This window comes from Jaculus jaculus, chromosome X (genome assembly GCF_020740685.1).
Source record: "Jaculus jaculus isolate mJacJac1 chromosome X, mJacJac1.mat.Y.cur, whole genome shotgun sequence".
NCBI classification, from domain to species: domain Eukaryota; kingdom Metazoa; phylum Chordata; class Mammalia; order Rodentia; family Dipodidae; genus Jaculus; species Jaculus jaculus.
Window position 1 is genome coordinate 114875378 of NC_059125.1, and position 23252 is coordinate 114898629.

At 40.2% G+C, this 23252-nt stretch overlaps 1 protein-coding gene across 3 annotated transcripts; it reads right to left on the minus strand.

Annotated features, from left to right (window-relative positions):
• Positions 1-1567: 1567 nt before the first annotated feature.
• On the minus strand, positions 1568-22665 carry Upf3b (UPF3B regulator of nonsense mediated mRNA decay). 3 transcript variants are annotated; one of them, XM_004672598.2, is made up of 11 exons: positions 22355-22617; positions 21011-21117; positions 20721-20827; positions 15727-15825; positions 13680-13790; positions 11913-11956; positions 10929-11111; positions 10484-10522; positions 8165-8325; positions 6731-7031; positions 1568-2507 (listed from the first exon to the last, which is right to left on the minus strand). In XM_004672598.2, the coding sequence occupies exons 1-11, from the start codon at positions 22508-22510 to the stop codon at positions 2358-2360; spliced, it is 1458 nt and encodes a 485-aa protein (XP_004672655.1). In that variant the 5' UTR covers positions 22511-22617; the 3' UTR covers positions 1568-2357. The 3 variants fall into 3 exon arrangements, with proteins under 3 accessions (XP_004672655.1, XP_004672656.1, XP_044996639.1); XM_004672599.2 differs by lacking the exon at positions 10484-10522 and having other exon boundaries at positions 22355-22616; XM_045140704.1 differs by lacking the exons at positions 6731-7031; positions 10484-10522 and having other exon boundaries at positions 22355-22665.
• Between the last annotated feature and the right edge of the window lie 587 nt (positions 22666-23252).

The window sequence follows — 23252 nt, forward strand, 5'->3', positions numbered from 1 at the left end:
ACAAAAATTCCCCTCTCTCAGTTTCACCCATGTTCTTAATACAGCCAAATCTAACCAACACTTTACTAATTTCTTTTTTTTTATTTTTAAATTTTTATTAACATTTTCCATGATTATAAAAAAAGTCCCATGGTAATTCCCTCCCTCCCCACCCCCACACTTTCCCCTTTGAAATTACATTCTCCATCATATTACCTCCCCATTACAATCATTGTACTTAACATATATACAATATCAACCTATTAAGTATCCTCCTCCCTTCCTTTCTCCACCCTTTATGTCTCCTTTTCAACTTACTGGACTCTGCTACCACACTTTACTAATTTCTTGTCATCCTTAATCTTTCTGTGGCATGGGACCATTTAGCATTTATCCTTCCTGAAAATTTTCCTTGTTTTAGATGATAGATGAGATGGCTCAGTGGGTAAGATCACTTCCTGAGCAAGCATGAGTACCTAAGTTCAATATCTAGCACCTATGTAAACAGCTGAATGTGGCTATTTATGTCTGTAAACTTTAGTGCTGAAGGGGGCAGAGACAAGAGGATCACTGGGCTCATTGGTCAGGCGAAGAGGAATAGTACAAGTTAGAGGTTCAGTGCGAAATCCTGTGTCAAGGACAGAGCAGTGATAGAGGATACCCAACATCCTCCTGTGGCCTCTCCATGGGTACGCATGGAATGCATGCATCTGCACACGTGCACATCCCACACACACCCCTAAAAAGTATTCTACCAGATGAGAACTACTCTTTTTCAATCATTTTAGTGGTTCCTGTATACATGTTTCTTTGGCTTCTAAAACCTGAGGGAAAAAAAGCAATGATTTACTAAGTGAAGGGAAATTGAAACCATGTTAGGTAGAGCTGACAGGAAGAAAAGTAGAAACAAGAATGTTGTCCAAACACTTTTTTTTTTTTTTTGAGTCAGGGTCTTACTCTGGGTTAGGCTGACTCCAACTCCAACTCACTGATGCTTCTGCATCAGGCTCCTGTGTGCTTACTTGCAAAGCTTATTGGCCCAGGTTCAATTCCCTAGCAACCATGTAAAGCCAGAGACAAAGTGGTGCATGCCTCTGATCCTAGGACTCCTATGACAATAAGAAGTAGGACCTTTGGGCAGATTCCTTTGCATCAACAGAAGACCCTGTGTCAAAGAAGGTGGAGCACAGTCAAGCCTCTGATCTTTGCCCCCCCCCACACCATGGCATGTCTGTGCCTATGTACACATACATACACATGTGCAAATAATAAAAACTTTAAAAAAATAACAGTGAACCATGATCTGACTACTTTACTCATTGAAGTTTCTTCTTGGCTACTAAAGTCAGAAGCTAATATTCACACCCTTTCAAAATCCCCAAGAGACAGCCAGGCATTGTACTACACGTCTTGAATCCCAGCATTCTGGAGGCAGAGGTAGGAGGATTGTTGTGAGTTCGAGGCTATCCCGAGACTACCTAGTGAATTCCAGGTCAGTCTGGACTAGAGCAAGACCCAACCTAAAAAAAAAAAAAAAAAAATCCCCAAGAGGTTAAAGTAAATGAATAAATACATTTAGCTTCATACATGAGTAAAATTGGTATTTATTGACAGCAATACAAAACAGACTGAAAGCTGCCTTTTAACATGAACAGATATTGGTGTAGTTTCCTTCCTGGAGAGGGTATGCACCCAAATCATGAGACCTAAGGTAAAACAAAGACTGGATTGTCACCAACTAATCAAGGATTAAGTTTTATCTATTAATAGAAAAAATTAGCTAAAGGCCAAATGAGATGCTCACAGATATCGATACTACTTGTGTAAGCAAACAAAAACTAAAACTATAAAAACTTTAGATATAACACAACTATTTACATTTTGCATTAGCCAAAATTTGTTCTATCCATCACTATACTTACATTACAATTGCATGCTTTTGCTTCTACACTACACAAAGTCAACAATTATTACCAACAGTGCAATATAATTAGATCTGAACAAGACTTCAAAGTAATTCTGCTCCAGCCAAACTAAGAAAATTCAATCCAGGATTAATAACACCTGTTGATTTTGGAACCAGCTCTTTTGTTTGTGTCATACAGCATTCTTGACATTTCCTGCCTGCAGTGTTCTTACCAGCATCTTTTTCTGAAACATTAGAATTAGCTTGTAGAAACTACAATGAAAATGAAATTGTACTTTCAGTTCTGAGCCTGCAATCTGATACCTGTGTTGACACAAAACATACTCCTCTGCAGTGTATCCCACCAGCACAGCGACCCCTTTCTTGCTCTCTATTCCTTTGCCCTGAAGGCACTTCTGGATTGCTCTTTGGCTGCCTGGACAGTCAGGACACCTATGGTCATTTGAACTTATCACTCTTCTCCTCCTTCTTTTCTATGGCTAATACCACTTTCCTGCTTTTTGTCTACTGCTGACTCTCCAGACTTGGCGCTGTCATCAGGGGGACAGAGTCGATTTCGGCTTCGAGCTCCTGGTTGGTAAAGCTGCATTGCCGGGCGATCCTGAAGTAAAATGAAATATATTCATGTTACAACATTGCTATTTACCTTTTTTTGTTGTTTGTTTTGTTTTTGTTTTTTGAGGTAGGGCTTCACTCTATCCCAGGATGACCTGGAATTCGCTACACGTAATCTCAGGGTAGCTTTGAACTCATGGTAATTCTCCTACCTCTGCTTCCTGAGTGCTGGGGTTTAAGGCGTGCACCATCACGCCCAACCAGATTTTTCTTTTCTTTTTTTTTTTTTTTTGTACTGGGGATGGAAACAAGAGCCTTATGGATAGTGTCAGATATAGTTTTTTAGATATTTGTATTTGAGAAAGAGAAGACGAGAATGTGAAAAAAAAAAGCAATGAAAATCCTTAAAGTAAAAACTTCCCTGAAATTATGAGGCTAGATTCTATGTAACTTGCCATAAACTCTTCAGTAAGGCAATAAATCTATATATGTAATGTGTTTGGGTTATGAAAATATGACCCTAGAAAACTTAAATATATGATTTTTTTTGCTTTTTAAAGAAGTTTATTTATTTATTTGAGAGAGGGAGGAATGGGTGTGCCAGGGCCTCTAGCCACTGCAAATGAATTCCAGATGCCATGTGCCACCTGGTGCATCTGTCTTTACGTAGGTTCTGGGGAATTGAACCTGGGTCCTTTAGCTTTGCAGGCAAGTGTGTTATCTGCTAAGCTATCACTCCATTCTTTTTTGTTTGTAAATTTATTTACTTGCAATGAGAGAGAGAATATGAATGTGTGAGCCATGGCCTCTAGCCCCCCCCCCTCTTTTTTTTGCAAGGTATAGTCTCCCTCTATCCCAGGCTGACCTGGAATTCACTGTGTAGTCTCATGGTAGCATAAATTCACAGTGATCCTTTTACTTATATCTCCCAAGTGCTGGGGGATTAAAGGAGTGTGCCACCACACCTGGATTTCTCTTTGTAAAAAATATTTTATTACTTATTTGAGAGAAACAGAGAGGGGCAGAGAGAGAAAAAAAATGGGCATGCCAGGGCCTCCAGCCATTGCAAACAAACCCCAGATGCACATGGTGGTTCATGCATCTGGAGTTCGTTTACAGCAGCTGGAGGCCCTGGTGTACCCATCCCCTCCCTCTTTCTCTCTCTCTTAAAAAAAAAAAAATGTTAAAAAAAGAGCTGGGCACGGTGGCACATGCCTTTAATCCCAGTACTCAGGAGGCAGAGGTAGGAGGATTGCAGTGAGTTCAAGGCTACCCTGGGACTACAAAGTGAATTCCAGTTCAGCATGAGGTAGAGTGAGACCCTACCTCAAAAAAAAATAAATAAAAAATAAAAAAAAAACCTAAGTAGGTGAGCCAGGCGTGGTGGCGCATGCCTTTAATGCCAGCCCTTGGGAGGCAGAGGTAGGAGGGTAACCATGAGTTGGAGACCACCCTGAGACTACATACTGAATTCCAGGTCAGCCTAAGCTACAGCAAGACCCTACTTTGAAAAAAACAAAATGAATGGATGTGATAAAGCTGGCAGTAATGATTCATGCCTATAATCTCAGCACTCAAGAGAATCACTGAGTTTGATGTCAGCCTGGTGCTTCAGTATGACCCAGGTTTGGTTCCCCCAAGACCCATGTAAGCCAGATGCACACGTGCATCTGGAGTTCGTTTGCGGTGGCTGGAGGCCCTGGCATGCCCATTCTCTTCATCTCTCTTTCTCTCAAGTAAATAAAGTTAAAATATTTTTTTAAAGAATTGGTATACCAAAATGTAGTCTGGGGATATAGCTCATTGAGTAGAATGCTTGCCAAGGCATACAGAAATCCCTAAGTTCCATATCCAGCAACACATAAACTGGGTGTGTTGGTACATGCCTGTGATCTCAGCATTTGAGAGGTGGAGGCAGGATGATCAGAAGTTCAAGATCATCCTTGGCTACATAGCAACCTCACCCTCGGGAATGCTGGTGTTAAAGAAAGATGAGAGCCACCACATCCAGCTCAACTACTCTTTAAAGGAAATCCAGAAGTTACATATTAAATGAGACCGTAGGGATGTAATTTAACAGTCTGTAATGTGAGATGCATAGGACAAATTAGTTTCTGCAACAATAAAATGTTAAGAAAAGGGGGACTTGTTCAGATAAAAGAGAATTTATGGAGCTATTATTTCAAGCATATATAACTATGGCCCTTGTTTGGATCCTGTATTTTAAAAGGCATTAATGAAGCAACTGGAAAAATTTGAATAAGTAGATAGGATGTTAAGAAATTACTGTTAGGTTTTTGGAGTGAAAATGTTAGTGGGGGGCTGTAAAGAAGGCTTACCAGTTAAGACGCTCACCTGCAAAGCCAAAGGACCCAGGCTTGATTTCCAGACCCATATAAACAAGGTGGCACATGCATGTGGAGTTTGTTTGCAATGGCTGGAGGCCAAGGTGCACCCATTCTCCCTCCCTCTCTCAAATCAATAAATAAAATTAAAGGAAAATACTAGTGGATATGTTGTTTAGAAAAGGACTTTTGGTATGATGGTAATATCTAAGTGGTAAAATGCTTGACTAGAACACATGAAAATCTTAGGTTCAGTCCCCAGTACCACATAGATTAAAAAAAAAAAAAAAAGCTGGTGGTGCGCACCTGTAATCCAAGCAGTTGGGAGGCATAGGCAGAAGGATCAGAAGATGAAGGCTAGTTTCTTTTACAAAGCAAGTTCAAGGTCAGTCTGAAGTGCATGAAACACTGTCTAAAAAACCAACAAGCCAGGCACGGTGGTGCATGTCTATAATCCCAGAATTTGGGAGACAGAGGTAAGAGGATCTGTGAGTTTAAGGCCAGCCTGAGAATACATAGTGTTCTAGGTCAGCCGGGGCTAGAGCAAGACCCTACCTCAAAATAGAACTACAGAAAAAAAAAAAAAAAAAAAGAAATTCAGCAAAACTATAAACAACCCTGTGAATTGGGTGTGATGGTGCATACCTTTAGTCCCAGCACTTGGGAGACAGAGGTAGGAGGATCTCTGTGAATTTGAAGCCACCCTGAGACTACATAGTTAATTCCAGGATGTGCCCTCTCCTCTTTGCAAATAAATAAGCAAAATTATTTTTATTTTATTTTATTTTGGTTTTTCGAGGTAGGGTCTCACTGTAGCTCAGGCTGACCTGGAATTCTCTATGTAGTCTCAGGGTGGCCTCAAACTCATGGTGATCCTTCTACCTCTGCCTCCCGAGTGCTGAGCTACAGCAAGAACCTGCCTCGAAAAACCAAAACCAACCAAAAACCCTGTAATCTGTAATACTGAGTATCCAAAGAATTCATATGTCTAGTATCTGCTTAAAAATGACTCAGGGAGCCGGGCGTGGTGGCGCACGCCTTTAATCCCAGCACTTGGGAGGCAGAGGTAGGTGGATTGCCATGAGTTCAAGGCCACCCTGAGATGACAGAGTTAATTCCAGGTCAGCCTGGACCAGAGTGAGACCCTACCTCGAAAAAAAAAAAAAAGAAAAAAAAATGACTCAGGGGCTGGAGAGCTGGCTTAGCAGTTAAGTCTCTTGCCTGAAAAGCCAAAGGACCCAGGTTCAATTCCCCAGGACCCGTGTAAACCAGATGCACAAGGTGGTGCATGCATATGGAGTTCGTTTGCAGTGGCTGGAGGCCCTGGCATGTCCATTCTCTCTCAAATAATAAATGAGTAAATAAAAAATAAAGAAAAATATTTTTAAAAAATGACTTGGCAGGGATGGGGTAGAGCAGACAAGAGGTTGACAACGTTGATAATTGTTGAAAATGGGTGATGGGCATATGGGGTTCATCATATTATTCTCTATTTTCTTTACTTTTATTTATTTATTTGAGAGTGACAGAGAGAAAGAGGCAGAGAGAGAGAGAGAGAGAGAGGGAGGGAGGGAGGGAGGGAGGGAGAATGGGCCCTATTTTCTTTAACAATGCTTAAATTTCTACAATTAGTTAAAGAACCAAGCCAAAAAAAACCTTTATAGTTAGTTACAAGTTTCGGTGTGTGTGTTTGTGTGTGTGTGTGTGTGTGTGTGTGTGTGTGTGTGTGTGTGTGTGTATTTTTTTTTTTCCTGGGATGTAGCTTAGAGGCAGAGAGTTGTAAGGCTCAGAGTTCAATACCTAGCTGGATGTGGGGGAAGACTGATTCTATAATAAACATAAATAGTGTGCTAGCCCTGTCTTCACATTTATACTTGCAGGAAAAGAATCTCGTGAAAATAAACAATATAATGAAAAGTAGCACCTTGTTTCTTATGCGATCTCTCTTAACCACTTCCTCTTTCTTTTCAGTTTTTTCTGAGGTGGCTATTGATTCTGTGCTTTCACTCTTTTTTCCTTTATCCCGAAGCGCTTCTTTCTCTCTTTTTATTTCTTCTTCCTTTCTTTTAAAAGCCTTCTCTTTCTCATAGCGCTCCTTCTGCTGCTGTCTCCGGCGTTCTTCTTCTTGCCGCTTCAGCCTCTCTCTCTCTCGGAGCATGCGCTCCTGATCACGGTCATAATCCCTGTCTCTGTCTCGGTATTCTCTGCCACTGTCATCTTCAAGTCTATGTGAAAAACAAACAAGACTAAATCCTCAAGCATCATGTATTTGCAAATGCAGGAACACTTATTCTAATTTGGCCACTGTAATGAGGATGCACTTTTAGAGCAAAGTAAAAGTACCAGTGATGTAGAAGGCAAGAAAAGGTAAAAATCATTCACTTTGATTAAGACACTAGAATAGGGGCTGGAGAGATGGCTTAGTGGTTAAGCGCTTGCCTGTGAAGCCTAAGGACCCCAGTTCGAGGCTCGATTCCCCAGGATCCACGTTAGCCAGATGCATAAGGGGGCACACACGTCTGGAGTTCATTTGCAGTGGGCTGGAGGCCCCGGCACGCCCATTCTCTCTCTCTCTCTGCCTCTTTCTCTCTCTCACTGTTGCTCTCAAATAAATAAATAAAAATAAACAAAATTAAAAAAGACACTAGAATATTTGAAACCCTCCCTTCTGGTCCCTTTGCCCCACATCAAACAATGCGACTTTTTAATTAATTTATTCGTGTGTGTGCGTGTGTGTGTGTGTGTGTGTGTGCGCGCACACACACACCACTGCAAAAAAAGAAAAAAGTACAGGGATAGAGAGATGGTCCAGTGGTGAAAGGCACTTTCTTGCAAAGCCTGACATCCGGGTTCAATTCCCCAGTAACCATGTAAAGCTAGATGCACAAGGTTGTGTATGTGTCTGGAGCTTATTTGCAGCGGCACTAAGACCTGCTGTGCCCTCTCCTTCTCTTTGCAAATAAATAACACGTGGAATAGCGAGAGAACTAGAGCAGCTGCAGCTCTCTCCCCTCTCTCTCTCTGCCTCTTTTACTCTCTCTCTCATATAAATAAACAAACAAAATTAAAAAAAAACAAACAGTAGATGCTTGTACCACTTTTTGCATGTGGCTTAGTTGGGTAGTTTGGGAGCCATTTTCCAAGCCCTCATTTTCTTTGAGATAGAGTCTTACTATGTAGCCCAGGCTGGCCTCAAACTTACAATCTTCCTGCATCAGCCTGAGTGCTAACATTACAGGTGTGCACCACTACAAATGGCAAATAGTTTATCTTAAATCAAATGTAAGTCTAGGACATGACAGCTAAGCTAGCATCTCACAATCAAAAAAAAATTAAGCACTCTCAACTACTGACCGACCTCTTTGGTTTTTCATCCTTCAGTTCAACATCAGAGCGCTTGGGTAGCATACAACTTTGCCCACTGGCTCTCTCTTCATTCAAATTCTCTTTATCCAGTTTTTTGGCTTTTTCTCTTTTATCCAATTCTTTTTCATCTCCTTTTTCTGGTTTCCTGAGCAGCTTTAAAGGGAATATATTTATTTTTATTTTGATACGTACGACACTGCCTTCTGATTCTATCAAAGAAAACAATTACCTACTTAAAACTTAAGACTGTAGAAGTCCCTCTGTCTCTGCAGTTAACTCTCAGACTTTCAGGTGAACAACTAGTGCACAAGAATGGTGGTTTACTAAATGGATGCTACCATGTGAAAGTGCTATCCACCCACAGGAATTGGTGTAATCACCTTCTGGCAATGGGATCAAGACTCCTTTGGCTTTATTTAAATGGATCAACCTTTTTTTAGAAGGATTTTTTTTTGTAATAGGGTCTCATTATCCAGCCCAGCCTGGCCTGGAACTTGCTCTGCCTCAATGTCCCATGGTGGGTTTACACATGTGTACCACCACACCTGGTTACAGGTCAACCTTTAAGTGAGTGAGCCAAAGAACACTTGCAGGTATGTTTCTGAAACCAACCAGTGTCTTAATATAACTCAATGAGAAAACATCACAAATTTAAAGTGCCAGGTAGATCATTACTGTTAACTGTCTTTATGTACTTGGAATGACAAATACCTTAGCAACCAAAGGAGAGATCCATTGCAGGAATAATTTTGCCTTGAGCCTGAGAATAGCATTTATGATGGCATAATTACATCATCATTAATGACAAATAGCAAGAATTATTTGGCATTTGACTTAAAAATCCAAATGTTTTATACAGAATATTGTGAAGCTCCATCTCTACTGAGTAGGAAATATACTCAATGATATATCATCACCATGTGTGTATATGTGTATGTATGTATGTATATGTGTGTATGTATGTATGTGTGTGTATATATATATATATATATATATATATATATATATATATATATACACACACACACACATATATATATACATACATACATACATACACATATACATACACAAACAAATGCTATTCTCATATCATCACTATAAATCTCTCTTGAATACCCTCACAAAGTATTAAATAGCCAGAGAGATTCTTAGGCAAAATAGAAGACATTTAAGCCTTACAGTCAATATACCATATGAAGTTCATCTCAGGGTGAAGGCATCATGCAAGTAACTAAGCAAAAGGCAATGCATCACAAGAGTTAAGCATGAAGTACTTCAGCAAGCAGACAGCCATTGTAAATGGGAACCCAAACTAGAGACATAAAGATGGTCCCAGTGTATAGTGAGGATAACATGTGCAGGTTTCATTGGAAGTGTTCTTATTTCTCGTTTAATGAACATCTATCTATATCAGATATTCATTACTCTAATAAGAACATTAATGAATATCACTAGCATGGCTGGCTCTACCTTCAGACTTGCTGACCATTAGGAATACCAAGTCAACTTGTTTGTGCCATGGTGACAGATTCTCTCCTGGGAGGAATGTTAAGGTAGCAAACTCTTTCCTTACTTTAAGCCCTATATCATCAAGAATGAGCCTTGCAAAGATTCAGGGAATCCTAGCCACATAAATTGCTAAATTTTCAGGAGGCAAAAAGAGATTGTACCACCATCTCTATGAAATGTTCTGTGAATGGAGAGTTCAATACAGCAAGGGTTGCCCAAGCCATGCCCTTAGGAGGGAAGCAGCAAAGTTGAGATCTGTCTACAGATTTCTCTCTCCCTACATGCAGTGTACTAATAAGAATCTGCTGCCAACAGATTCCCAGCTAGATGCAAGAATGGGAATCACATGAGAGAGAAAAGCACATAATTCAGGGTATTTATAACTACTCTTCCCCCACAGCAGCTAGTTTGGAAAGGTGTATAAAAATGAAAAGAGCTATATAGCCTGGCTCACCTCTGGCTCTATGTTGTTGATGCTTTTGAATACACAGCATCAGGAAGTCACCTGGGCTTTATTTTTTGATATAATCTCACACTGTAGGCCAGGCTCTCCTCAAACTCACAACAGCAATCCTCTTGCCTCAGCTTACCAAGTGATGTGATATAAAAGTGAGGCACCAACCCAACTCAGGGCTTCCTTTTAAAAGGAGTTCAAGTAGCTCAGCTTTTAGGAAGACACAAGTCAATCTGAAGGGGTTTGAACAGGTAACACTACCACCACCACCAAAAGGGCTTATTAGCTAAGACCTGTGTGTATGACATGATACTAGTTGCTCTGTATCATGTACTTGGTCCTTACATTTTTCTGATTCACAGCTTGTAACAGAAACCTGTGTACCTGAAGACAGTGGAAAACAAACAGATGAGGCAACTTCATGTATCATTTATGAAGGAAAAGCTGAATAAAACCCCAAATTCATGCAAGCCAGCCCTAAACCCTCATTTACTAGGAACTGAGAGATTAGCAATCCAAACAGCAAACATTATCAATGATTTAAAAAAACAGATCTGTACTGAAAAATGATAGTATCATGTAAACTACTTAATCCTTCTAAGTTATATCTAAGTTATATTAAATTAAAAAGTAATACTATATTAGTATGATGGGGAATATTTTATCTGTATACCTTCCTAAAAGAGCAAAAACAAGCAAACAAATGTACTTACAACAATACAAGATACATGCATAGGTAGATACATGCAGTTTTCAGCAACATGCAATCAGTTTAAAATTATTTTCATACCTTAATCTTTGGTTCATCCTTTATTTTTTCCCTTTCTGGAACTCTGTCTATTTTCTTTAGCTTTTCTATATCTTTTCTTTTTCGTTTTTCCTCTTCTTTCCACTTTCTTCTCTCTTCTTCTCTTTGTCTTTTCCTTTCTATTTCTCGTCTCCTCCTTTCTTCCCTCTTTTCTTCTCTCATTCGCTAGAAAGAAACATCAGCACAATCTTTCAAATAAGATAATCTCCAAAAATCCAACTGATCCCAAAGGCATGATGAGCACCCACTAAACTATGATTTGTGTGCTGGCATCTGAACTTTACTTTTTAACTTTTTTTTTTTCAAGGTAGGGTCTAGCTCAGGCTGACCTGGATTTCACGGAGTAGTCTCAGGGTGGCCTTGAATTCACAGCAATCCTCCTACCTCTATCTCCTGCATGCTGGGATTAAAGGCATGAGCCAACATACCTGGCATTTTAAAAACTTTTTTACTGACAGTGTACATTATGTTTTTTCCCTCCCCCCCCCCGAGGTAGGGTCTCATTGTAGCCCAGGCTGACCTGGAATTCACTATGTAGTCTCATGGTAATCTTCCTACCTCTGCCTCCCAAGTACTGGGGAGTACTGGGATTAAAGGTGTGTCCTCTCCCATTACTTTTGTCACCTGTCCTTTCTACTTCCTGAAACCTCCGTAATTCCAATCCTACTCAGTAAATCAAAGAGAGTAAGACAAGAACCTGCTAAAACCCAAGTCTCACACTACTGTCTTTCAGAATAGCATGAATGTCTTTGGAAGGAGTAAAGGTTTCTCCCAGGTTTACAGAGTGAACCTCTAGTCCTACAACCAGCATAAAGGAGAGGGCCAAAGACCCAGACCAGGGAGCCAAATCTCTAAGAAATAATTGTGGGAAAACAGCTATTGCTCCTACAGGACCCCAGAGTTCTTTCAGTGTTTTAAAATGTGAGCTAATAAAATTAAAAAAAAATACATAAATAAAATGCTTACCTGCTTGTTTTTCAGGAAGCTTAAAAGTGGGGTTGTCCTTTTAGCTACATAAACAAAGGCAGATTATTAATACTTTTCAACCCCTAGAGAAGATTCTACTTCCCTACATTTCCTGCTACCCACTTAAGATGAGGACATAAAACAACCCATAAACAGAAAGGTCCTAACTGCATTAACAAAAATGGGTTTTCTCAGAGAGAACAGAACCATATGTTATTTCTGATAAACAGACCCTAGCTTGTAATATCTGTATTTATGTGTATAAAAGTGGGGAGAATGTGGGTAAAACCTAAAAAGTTAAAAGAGTAGATATAAAGTAATGATTAGGAAGGGGGAGGAGAAAAGGTTAAAGGACACACAATAACATGTAACAGGAGGAGGAAGATTGAGGAAGAGGAGGGAGAAGAGAATCAATGAAGACAAACTGTACTTGAAAATGCCAGAATGAATGACATCTAAAACCATACGCTAATTAAAATAAAAAGAAATAGGCTGTAGAGTACTCCATTTCAGCAATACAGGCTTAAAATGTACTTTATAACTGAACAAAGCCAGGTCTGGTGGCACATGCCTATAATCCTAGAATATGAGAGATAAGAGGCAGGAGAATCAGGAGGCCAGCCTCGGCTATTCAGGAAGTTTGTGGGCAGACTGTACATAAAACTTTGTCTCAAACAAAACAAAACAAAACCAAAGAAGTTATCAAACTGCTACTAAAACAATATAAATAGTTTTTGTGAGTAATTTCTTATTTTTGCTTTTCCAAGGTAGGATTTTGCTCTAGCCCAGGCTGACCTGGTGACTATGTAGTCTCAGGCTGGCCTGGAACTCACAGCAATCCTTCTACCTCTGCCTCCCAAGTGTTGGATTAAAGGTGTGTGCCACCATGCTTGGCTGAGGTTACATAGTGAATTCCAGGTCATTCTGATCACATATTTCCATTTCTTTTGATTTATTCTAGTGGCATTACCAGGATGAGCTTATCCTATGTATTTATTAATAAAACTCAGGTTTTAGAACAATATTTAATTTTTCAAAATTCTACACAACGCTATTAGTCTTGCAGCCATCTGTTTAGACACATTTTGGGGCTGAGAATATGATTCAGCAGTTAAAGGCACTTGCTTAAACACTAGGATAAATTTCCAGCTGTGGAAATCATGGCTCAAAGACTATGTCCCTATTTATTACTTAGAACCAATACCCAAGCAATATTTATCAAGAGATTTTTCAATTTAACAGTAATGACCATCATTCCATTGATATAATCAGGTCAACTACTAGGAGATACCAGTTTGATCTTCAAAATCTTACTGGCTAACTATACCTTAACAACTTTTAAAATTTGTATATTTACAGTACATTTGTGTGATACTAAATAGGTTATCAGAACCACCAACAGAAGCTGGGTGTGGTGGTGCATGCTTTAGTCCCAGCACTCAGGAGGCAGAGGTAGGAGGATCACCAAGAGTTGGAGGCCACCCTGAGAATACAGAGTGAATCCCAGGTCAGCCTGGGCTACAGTGAGACCCTACCTCGAAAAACCAAAAATAAATAAATAAATCGCCAAAACTTTGTCTTGTCTTATGGACACATTTTCCTATTTCTGTAAACCAGGTATTATCATATATATTTTCCAATAGAAGAAATCTCAAAGAAAGGAATGACTTTCCCAGGGTCACACAGCTGGCAAATGAGGCAATAGGGAGAGAGATCTAGGTAATCTGATGAAAAACCCCTTATTTGGAAATCCCTTTTTCTACTCACCTATTAATTCTCTATTTTTCGCTTCTATTTCCTCTAGTAATGTCTCCGGAGTAGATGTCATTTTCTCATTGTCTGTGGCATAACTCTCCAAAAACTTTCTATATTCCGGATCTAAACATTTAAAGAACCAAAAATACAGACTTTAAGTAAAAAAGTATTAGCTCAGGATAGTTATTTATCAAGATATTTTTCTACTTCATGGAAGACTAAAAGAAAAAAGGAAATCACTCAAATATGATAGCCTACTTATGGCTTAATTGGTTACTTACTCTTGGAACTCATATTACTGATATTTATGCTGAGAGTCAGGAAAAATGAAGAGCACACATTAGAACAGACCCCAAGAGGTATTACATAGTTTAGGGCTGGGCATGTAGCTCAGTGGTCAAGCACTTGCTTGGCAGGTGTGAGGCCCAGGATTTGATCCTTTAGCATCACAGGAAAAAAAAAAAGGCCACTATTCCTGTTAATCTCAAGTTATGCTTCTGGGAAAAATGGAAATTACAGTTAAGAAACCTTCAGAGTGTATTACGCTTATAGCAGTGTATGAGAGTACACCTCACTTTAAGTAAACTCAGCATAAGAAAATTAGGTTTTTTCCAAAAATGTTAAGTTAGATGGAATTCCTGGCACTGATGATGGTGATTCCTGGAATTCTCTCCTACATACCTCTGTCACAAGAAAGGGAAATACATCTGAGTCATTATATTGCTTAGGCTTAGATAAGACAAATCTATGTTATCTCCAATAAGCAGTGTCTTTCTTTCATCAAGTATCTGGGATAGTAACAAATGATAGAAATTCAACTAGGTGATTCAAAAAATATCAATTTAATATAAAATATTGGAGCTAAATCCTTATCCAACATAACAAGTGTGATGCAACAGCTATCTAACATGTTAAAGAAATCTCAGGGCTAGGTGCTGTGGTGCATTCTTTTAAGCCCAGCACTAAGGAGACTCAGGTAGGAGGATCACCATGAATTTGAGGCCAGCCTGGAGCTACAGAGTGAGTTTCAGGTCAGCCTGGGCTGGAGTGAGACCCTACCTCAAAAAACAAAACAAAACAAAACACCTCAAAATCCAAAAAAGAAGTTGGGTGTGGTGGCACACACCTTTAATCCTAGCACTTGGGAGGCAGAGATAGTATCGCCATGATTTTGAGGCAACCCTGAGACTACATAGTGAATTCTAGGTCCGCCTAGGCCAGAGTGAGACACTACCTCGAAATCCCCCCCCAATAAAAAAAAAAAATCTGAAAAAGAAATCTCAAAATCTGGAGCTGATTTTACCCTACATGTAAATTATTTCAACTTTCAGTTCCTATATTTTCATTGCACATAATTACTACAAATATAGTCAACTATGTATTTAAATCCTAGAAAATGGAACTGGTTATTTCAACTACTTTATATGAAATTCCTTTAATATGAAATTTTTTCCATCCCAGTTAAACATTCTTTCAGAAAGATAATGGAAATTAAAAATCGAATAATTGGGCTGGAGAGATGGCTTAGCGGTTAGGCATTTGCCTGCAAAGCCAAAGGACCCAGGTTTGATTCCTCAGGACCCACATTAGCCAGATGTACAAGGGGGCATACGCATCTGGAGTTCGTTTGCAGTGGCTGAAGTCCCTGGTGCACCCATTCTCTCTCTCTGTCCCTCTTTCTCTGTCAAATAAATAAATAAAAATAAAATATTTTTTAAAAATCAAATCATCATAACAAATGGTAGGCCTCAAGGAGCAGTTATATTCTAAAACACCTAATTTTTCTCACTATCTTCTAATCAATAAACCCATGATGATTCATTCCTAACAGCCAATACTCTATGGTAAAATGGTTGGAGGAATGAAATGTCACTAGCTAAAGAGAGCAACTGTTCTGTAGGAAACTTCATCTTTTCTATTAATTATACAAAGCTTTTACTGAAATAACATTTCTTGTTAACTTTACTTTGTATGTTTTCTAACGTAAAATACTAGAGTCTTAACTCTCACAAAGGCATGCAAAAAATGGCAATATTATACAACTTGAGCTATACTGTACCATCATCAATAGTTCCAACTTTGGTATCTCTTTTCTTAATCTTCTTTTTTGCAGCTTTTTGAAAAGGTGCAAATTCTACTATAGCATGATATTCCTGACCTGTTTAGAAAAGAAAAATAACATTTTCTTTAACCAAGAAAATGTCAAAAGTAGATACAAGGGAGTTAACCCACTGTTTTGTAGACCTACTTTTATGGCATTTGAATAGCTTTCCAAATGGCAAAAAACCATACTGTATAATCACAACCATTATCAACATGCTACTATTGTAAACCCAAAGTTCATATAGATAATTAAAGACAAGACAGTAAACAGGGTGGTGGTTCATGCCTATAATGCCAACTACTGTGAAAGCTAAGACAGGAAAACTACTTGAGCTCAGGCATTTTAGCACAGACTGGGTGACATAAAAAGACTCTTTTTAAAAAAAAATATTTATTTATTTGGGAGCTACAGACAGAGAGAGAGGGAGACAGAGAGAGAGAGGGAGAGAATGGGCGCGCCAGGGCTTCCAGCCATTGCAAATGAACTCCAGATGCGTGCGCCCCCTTGTGCATCTGGCTAACGTGGGTCCTGGGGAATCAAGCCTCGAACCAGGGTCCTTTGGCTTCACAGGCAAGTGCTTAACCGCTAAGCCATTTATTTCTCCAGTCCAAAAAGACTCTTTAAGCAATCAACAATAACAAAAGAGCATTAAGGTAGCCAGGACTAGTGGTACAGGAGTTTAATACCAGCGCTCAGGATGCTGAGGATCTCTGTAAGTTCAAGGCCAGCTTGTGCTATAGAGCAAGTTACAGGTGACCAGGGCTAGAATGAGACCCTTCTTCAAAAAAAACGAAGAGAAGCCGGGTGTGGTGGCACATGCTTTAAATCTCAGCACGTGGGAGGCAGAGGTAGGAGGATTGCTCTGAATGCAAGGTCACCCTGGGACGACATAGTGAATTCCAGGTTAGGCTGGGATAGAGCAAGACCCTATTGCAAAAAAAAGGACGGGGGGCTGGAGAGATGGCTTAGAGGTTTAGGTGTTTGTCTGCAAAGCCAACAGATCCCAGTTCGATTCTCCACGACCCGCATAAGCCAGATGCACAAGGGGGCACATGCATCTGGAGTTCGTTTGCAGTGGCTGGAGGCCCTGGTGCGTCCATTATCTCTTCCCCTTTCCCTCTTTCTCTCTCTCTCTACCTATTTCTCACTCTCAAATAATAATAAAAAAATAAAATAAAGGTGAGAGCCACTATGCACAGCAATAAAGATTTAAAAATAAAGATAGGACAGAGAATAAAATACTCATTTAACTCTAACTTCTAAGATGTGATATTTTGATATGTGAGAAGAAAACCTACAAATCTTTGTTAAAAATATGTAAGAGCCGGATGTGGTAGCACACGCCTTTAATCCCAGCACTGGGGAGGCAAAGGTAGGAGAATCACCATGAGTTAAAGGCCACCCTGAGACTACATAGTGAATTCCAGGTCAGCCTGAGCTACAGAGTGAGACCCTACGTCAAAAAAAAAAAAAAAAAAAAGTAAGAGCCTGGATGATGGAACATGCCTGTAATTTGAGCACTAGGAAGACTGAGGAGAATCATGAGTTCAAGACCCTTTTTGGCTACCTAGCAAGACCTTATCCCAAAAATCCAAAGCAAAGAAACAAGCCAACAACACAAAAAATATGATCATGGTATATTGCCTATATGTATGAAAGTTGTCAATAAAAAGTTTAAAAATATTAGAAATCTCTAGAATAGAATATCTTTTTGTTTTGAAATAGGATCTCATATAGCCCAAGCTGGTCCTCAATCTGTCTATGTAGCTGAGGATGAGTTTGAACTCCTGATTCTTTGGCTCCTGTCTTCTAGAAACAATCCTGGGAGGCAGAGGTAGGAGGATTGCCACAAGTTTAAAGCCAGCCTGGTCTGCATAGTAAAAACCTGTCTTAAAACAAAACAAAACAAAAAAAGCCACAGCCAGGCATGTTGGCTCATGCCTTTCATCCTAGCTCTTGACAGGCTGAGAAAGGAGGATCACTCTTAGCTTCAGACCAGCCTGGGCTAGTGAGCCTTAAAACAACAAAAAGCCAAGCTAAAACAAAATCAAATCCTCACAACCGCCTCTGTTCCCTAAAACACACATTGTACAGATAATGATTATGTTGATATGAAATGTCTAATGTAGGAAAGTCAATAGACACAGAAAGATGAGTGGATGCCACGGGCTGGGAAGGAGAGGGAACAGTATATATACTAATAAATATGGGTTTTTCTTGGGAATGATCCAAATTTTGGAATTAGTTATGATGGTTCCAGAAGTCTGTGAATATACTGAAGCCTACTAGATTTATACAAGAGGGTAAATTGTATGGTATGCGATTTACATTTCAAGTGAAAACTACTACAAGGAGATATACCAGATCTTTCCTACTCACCAAAGTCAATTCACTTTGATCACCTGCATGTGGATATACCCCAAAATAAGAACTGAGCCTGGATATGATGGTGCAGACCTGAAATCCCAACAGTGTTTGGGAGATATGGCAGAAGGATTAGGAGTTCAAGGCTGGCCTGGGCAACATGAGACCCCTCAAAAAACCCTAAAACTTACAAGCAAAATGAATTGAGGCTAGAGAGATAGTTCAGCAGTTAAGTGTGCTTCTTATGAAATCTTGAGGGCCTGAGGAGGCCTAAAATAGCCAGAGTTCAAATCTCCACATCTCATGCAAACAGCTGGGTAGGACCATGTGTGCCTGTAACTCCAGTCCTGCAGGGGAGCAGAGACAAGAATTTTCCAACCCCAAAAGCTCCAGGATCAGTGAAGAAACTCCAGTACAAAAAGGACCTGGAAGATAATGGAGTGTGACACCCAGTGTTCTGCTATAGCTACCTTAGGCAAGTGTATGCTCCTCCCCACCGTAGGAGAGCACATATTGGGCCTCACGTCACACAATACATACACATTTAACATTCCACACACATAAATTTAAAAAATGAAAATGAGAAAAAAAATGTAACCAGATGGGCTGGAGAGATGGCTTAGCAGTTAAGTGCTTGCCTGTGAAGCCAAAGGACCCCAGTTCGAGGCTTGATTCCCCAGGACCCATGTTAGCCAGATGCACAAGGGGGCGCGCGTCTGGAGTTCGTCTGCAGTGGCTGGAGGCCCTGGAGCTCCTTTCTTTCTCTATATCTGCCTCTCTCTTTCTCTGTCGCTCTCAAATAAATAAATATTTTAAAAAATGTAACCATGGCAAAATCAGATTAGTTTAATAAGTATGGAATATTTGAGAAGGAATAGACTAAATAAACCAGGTTGAAATACAGCATTAAAAACTAGAAGCGAGGCCAGACTACAAAGGGAAGGCTGAGTTTGGACTTCGTTTGAAATCACCTTTCCAAAAGGATTAATTTTAGATTTGGGAGTAGGTCAGTGGTAGAGCCCTTGCCCTACTATGTGAGAGGCCCTAGGTATAATCCCCAGCACATACAAAAACAGACAAATTTCATGTCAACAGACTAAATTGCATAGAAATGGAAAATACTAAGAGACAATAGTTATGTATAAATTAAGAACTTTAAAAAAAAGAATCAGCCAGGTGTGGTGGCACATGCCTTTAATCCCAGAATTTGGGAGGCAGAGGTAAGAGGATTGCCGTGAGTTTGAGGCCACCCTGAGACTACATAGTCCAGGTTAGCCTGAGCTAGAGTGAGACCTTACCTTGAAAAACAAACAAAAAAAAAAACAACAAAAAGAATCACCACGTATATTAAGTGTAAAGAAATAAACATTAATGCAAAAATTAAACATAATTTGTATTCCTGAGTTAACTAGGAAGGCATTACTATCTACTACAATAAAAACAGTAGAACAGAAAACAAGCCGGTTTGGGGGGATTCATAAAAGTTCTGCAGGGACAGGGTAGCAGTTCAGCAGTCGAGGGTGATCTTACTATATAAGAGGCCCTGATTTGATCCCAAGCACCAAAAAAACAAAACAAAACAAAAACTGGACAAACACAATTGACAAGCCTTCAGCTTTTATTGACAAAGATTTAATTTTCACCAAATTGAAGTAATATGGAGAAAACAAAACAACAACAAAACCACACAGCATTTGTCTACAATTACAAAACCAAACAAAATATGGCAACTTCATTCCCTGTCCAGATGTTATAATCAGCAAGTACTAAGTAAAAAGCAAGTTAAGACAGAAATCTGTCTTCATTATAAACTTTACCTCCTGCATACAACATGGTAAGTGAAGTTGCCTAATAGGGACTCACACATGCTAAGCCAATGTTCTACTACTGAGCTACACTGTCAGCCTGAGTGACCAAGCTAGATGTTTTAATTGTACACAACTTTGTGATAATGATAAACAATACTCCAGTAGAGGACTATAGACATTAAGAACATTAAATAAATGTCTTTGAAGCAGAAGGAATGAGCATTTAAGCCAGGCATGGTGGATCTCTGAGTTTGAGGCCAGCCCGAGACTACTTAATGAATTCTAGGTCAGCCTGGGCTAGGGTAAGGCCCTCCCTCAAAAAAGCCAAAAGAAGAAAAAAAAAAAAAGAAAGAAAGAAAGGGCAGAAATGAGCATTTAAAATGAGTAAACAGCAGATCTAATCTAGGAGGGCAAACACCCAAAACTTGTTAGACAAGGAGAAAAGTTTGGTAATTTCACTCAGTTGATCAAATTAAAGAAATGTTTGTAAAGATGCCTGAGGACTATAAAAAAATTACATGTGACTTTATGAGGCTACAATAAGCTTACCAAACATAACATTTTATCACAAAAGATTTCAGTAAAGCTACCTACAAAGGAGAAAATGTTTGTACATATACCCCTCTCCCAATTTTGCTATGTAGCCCAGAATGGCCTCAAACTTTGGGTGATCCTGTATGTAGCCTTTGCCTCCCAATTGGTGACCTTGCAGGTCTGCACATGTCCTCTTAAGCACAAACATGACAAACTTTCTTTCTAGTTGCTATACAGACTCACCTTTATTGTCAAGGAACACATAGCCATCAAATCGGTCCCTGAATAAAAGAATGTCCTCTTGGTTTTTAAAGTTGATATATGCTCTGGCATACATATGAGGATACAGACTGCAGAGAAAAGCAATTAAGTAAATGTGCTTGCATGTGTCAGGATGAATTTCAAATGAATATATATATATAAAATATATGTATGTATATATGTCTCTAGCTCAAAAACGAAAAACAGTAGGACAAAAAGAGTGGAAGAATCCCTTTTCATCCTTCCCCCACTTTTTAATTTATTTATTTTACCTAGTATCATTAGAAAAAAACTCAAAATAATCATGCTCAGGCATAGGTTGAAGATGTTCCTGAAGCTGCTCCTTGGTCAAAGTGGGAGGTAATCTTCGAATTACCACCTTAAGAAATGAATAAGGAAAATAAAAATTAGTGAAAATCGCATTTCGGCCATACCTGAATCACGGATTCTGAAGATGGGCTTTACAATATCATTTATAAAATACCAGGAGAATATATTCTTCTGCAGTCCAATGACCAGAATTAGAAAACACTGATAACATGACTTTAAAAATCTCTTGGGTCTGGAGAGGTGGTGCATGCCTTTGATCCCAGAACTTGGGAGGCAGAGGTAGAAGGACAGCTGTGCCTGCCTGAGACTACCTAGTGAATTCCAGGTCAGCCTGGGCTTCAGCGCGATCCTAACTCAAAGAACAACAACAACAAAAAAAAATTCTTGGAAATGAGAACTGCCTGTAGCCCAAACCAGGTTCTGCCCTTAACCCGAAATCTGCAGTTTACAAGGTTGGGAAATGTAGTCTAGCATGCATTTGTTTTTCAAAAGATTTACTGGCAAGCAAGTAGACCAACCTTATTCTTTTGTGGGTATCATGAAATCTTAATTTAGTATCTCTCACATGTCCAACACTCCCCAAGAGAAAACTCCTGCCTATTCAGTTTAACACAGAATCCTTTATCCAGCCACCCTCAAAACAGGATTATGGGTTGAGAAGATTGCTCAGCGGTTAAAGACTCTTGCTTATAAAGCCTGTCAGCCCGGGTTCAATTCCCAAGCCATTGGCATTAACCCCGATGCAAAAGTGGCACAAAGCCGGGAGTGGTGGCGCACGCCTTTAATCCCAGCACTTAGGAGGCAGAGGTAGGAGGATCGCCGAGAGCTTGAGGCCACCCTGGGACTACATAGTGAATTCCAGGTCAGCCTGGGCTAGAGCGAGACTCTACCTCGAAAAAACAAAAAAAAAGTTGCACAAGCGGCAGCGGCAAGAGGCTCTAGCACGCCCATATACATAGACACACACAAATTTTAAGATGCTCCCGCCCCTCCAGACAGTCCCCTTAACATGCTTCCCAATTCCCCTCCATTAGCCACAAACGACTCCCATTCTTGTGTCTTAAACTCTTCTCATCCGGGGAATCTTTTTCCTTCCTCCCCACGCCGGGGCTTGCCCCACTACTCTCATTTCAGAGGATAAGTGTACTAGCTAGGAGGAACAGTTTCATTCAGTGAGAAACAGGAGAGAAACCACGGAGAGGAAGAGAGCAGCCCCATTCTCAGCCACCCTCCACCAGCCGTGAGCTCGTCCCGCCCTCTCCCCGGCCACCAGCCGGCTAAGGCACCTTGCTCAACGCCTCCTTCTTCTCCTTGTTGCGATCCTGCTTATCTTCCCCTTTGGTGCCTTCCCCTGAAGCTCCAGCGCTGCTGCCTGTAGCTCCCTGAGGCGTTAAAAGGGTCACTCGCTTCTCCTTAGGCCTGGGATCTTTCTCTTCCTTCATGGCCTCGGCTGTGTTCCTGAGCGATAGCTCAGCTGCACCGCCTTTACGCCCGGTACCTAAGGCTCCGGGCAGCACCCGTTGGAGCTCCGCCCCTAACAAATGCCCCTAGCGATAACTAAGTTCTGTGTTCCATTGGCTACCGTGAGATCTCGCGAGAGTTCAGGGCACCGGCATCACTCCATAGAAAGGTTTTAACACCTGGGCTTTACTTCCCCGCGTGTGGAATCCTCGCGCCGTCCAATCGTCTCGCGACGCTAACTCCCTCGAGGCCGCCCCTTTGCGCGTCATTAGCAACTTCGCCATCTTGATTAGAACGGCTCTTTCGGAACTACAAATCCCAGCATGCAAAGCATCTTACCCGCCTGTGCTCAGAAGTGCTAGCTAGAACTATATTCAGGGTCTATATTTAAATAAATTGAATATTTTCATCTTAAAAACTTTACTTTTATAATTAAAAATAAAACAGGGGCTGGAGGGATGGCTTAGCGCCTAAGGACCAGATTTGATTCCCCAGACCCACATTAGCCAGCTGCACAAGGGGCGCATGTGTCTGGACCTTGAAGCCCTGGCGCACCCATTCTCTCTCTCCCTTTCTCTGTCAAACAAACAAACAAACAAACAAACAAACAAATAAATAAATAAATAAATAAATAAATAAATAAATAAATAAATAAACAAAACAGGTTCTGAGCCTTTCGCAGTGATGCATTCCTGTGATCACAGTACCCAGAAGCATGGGGCA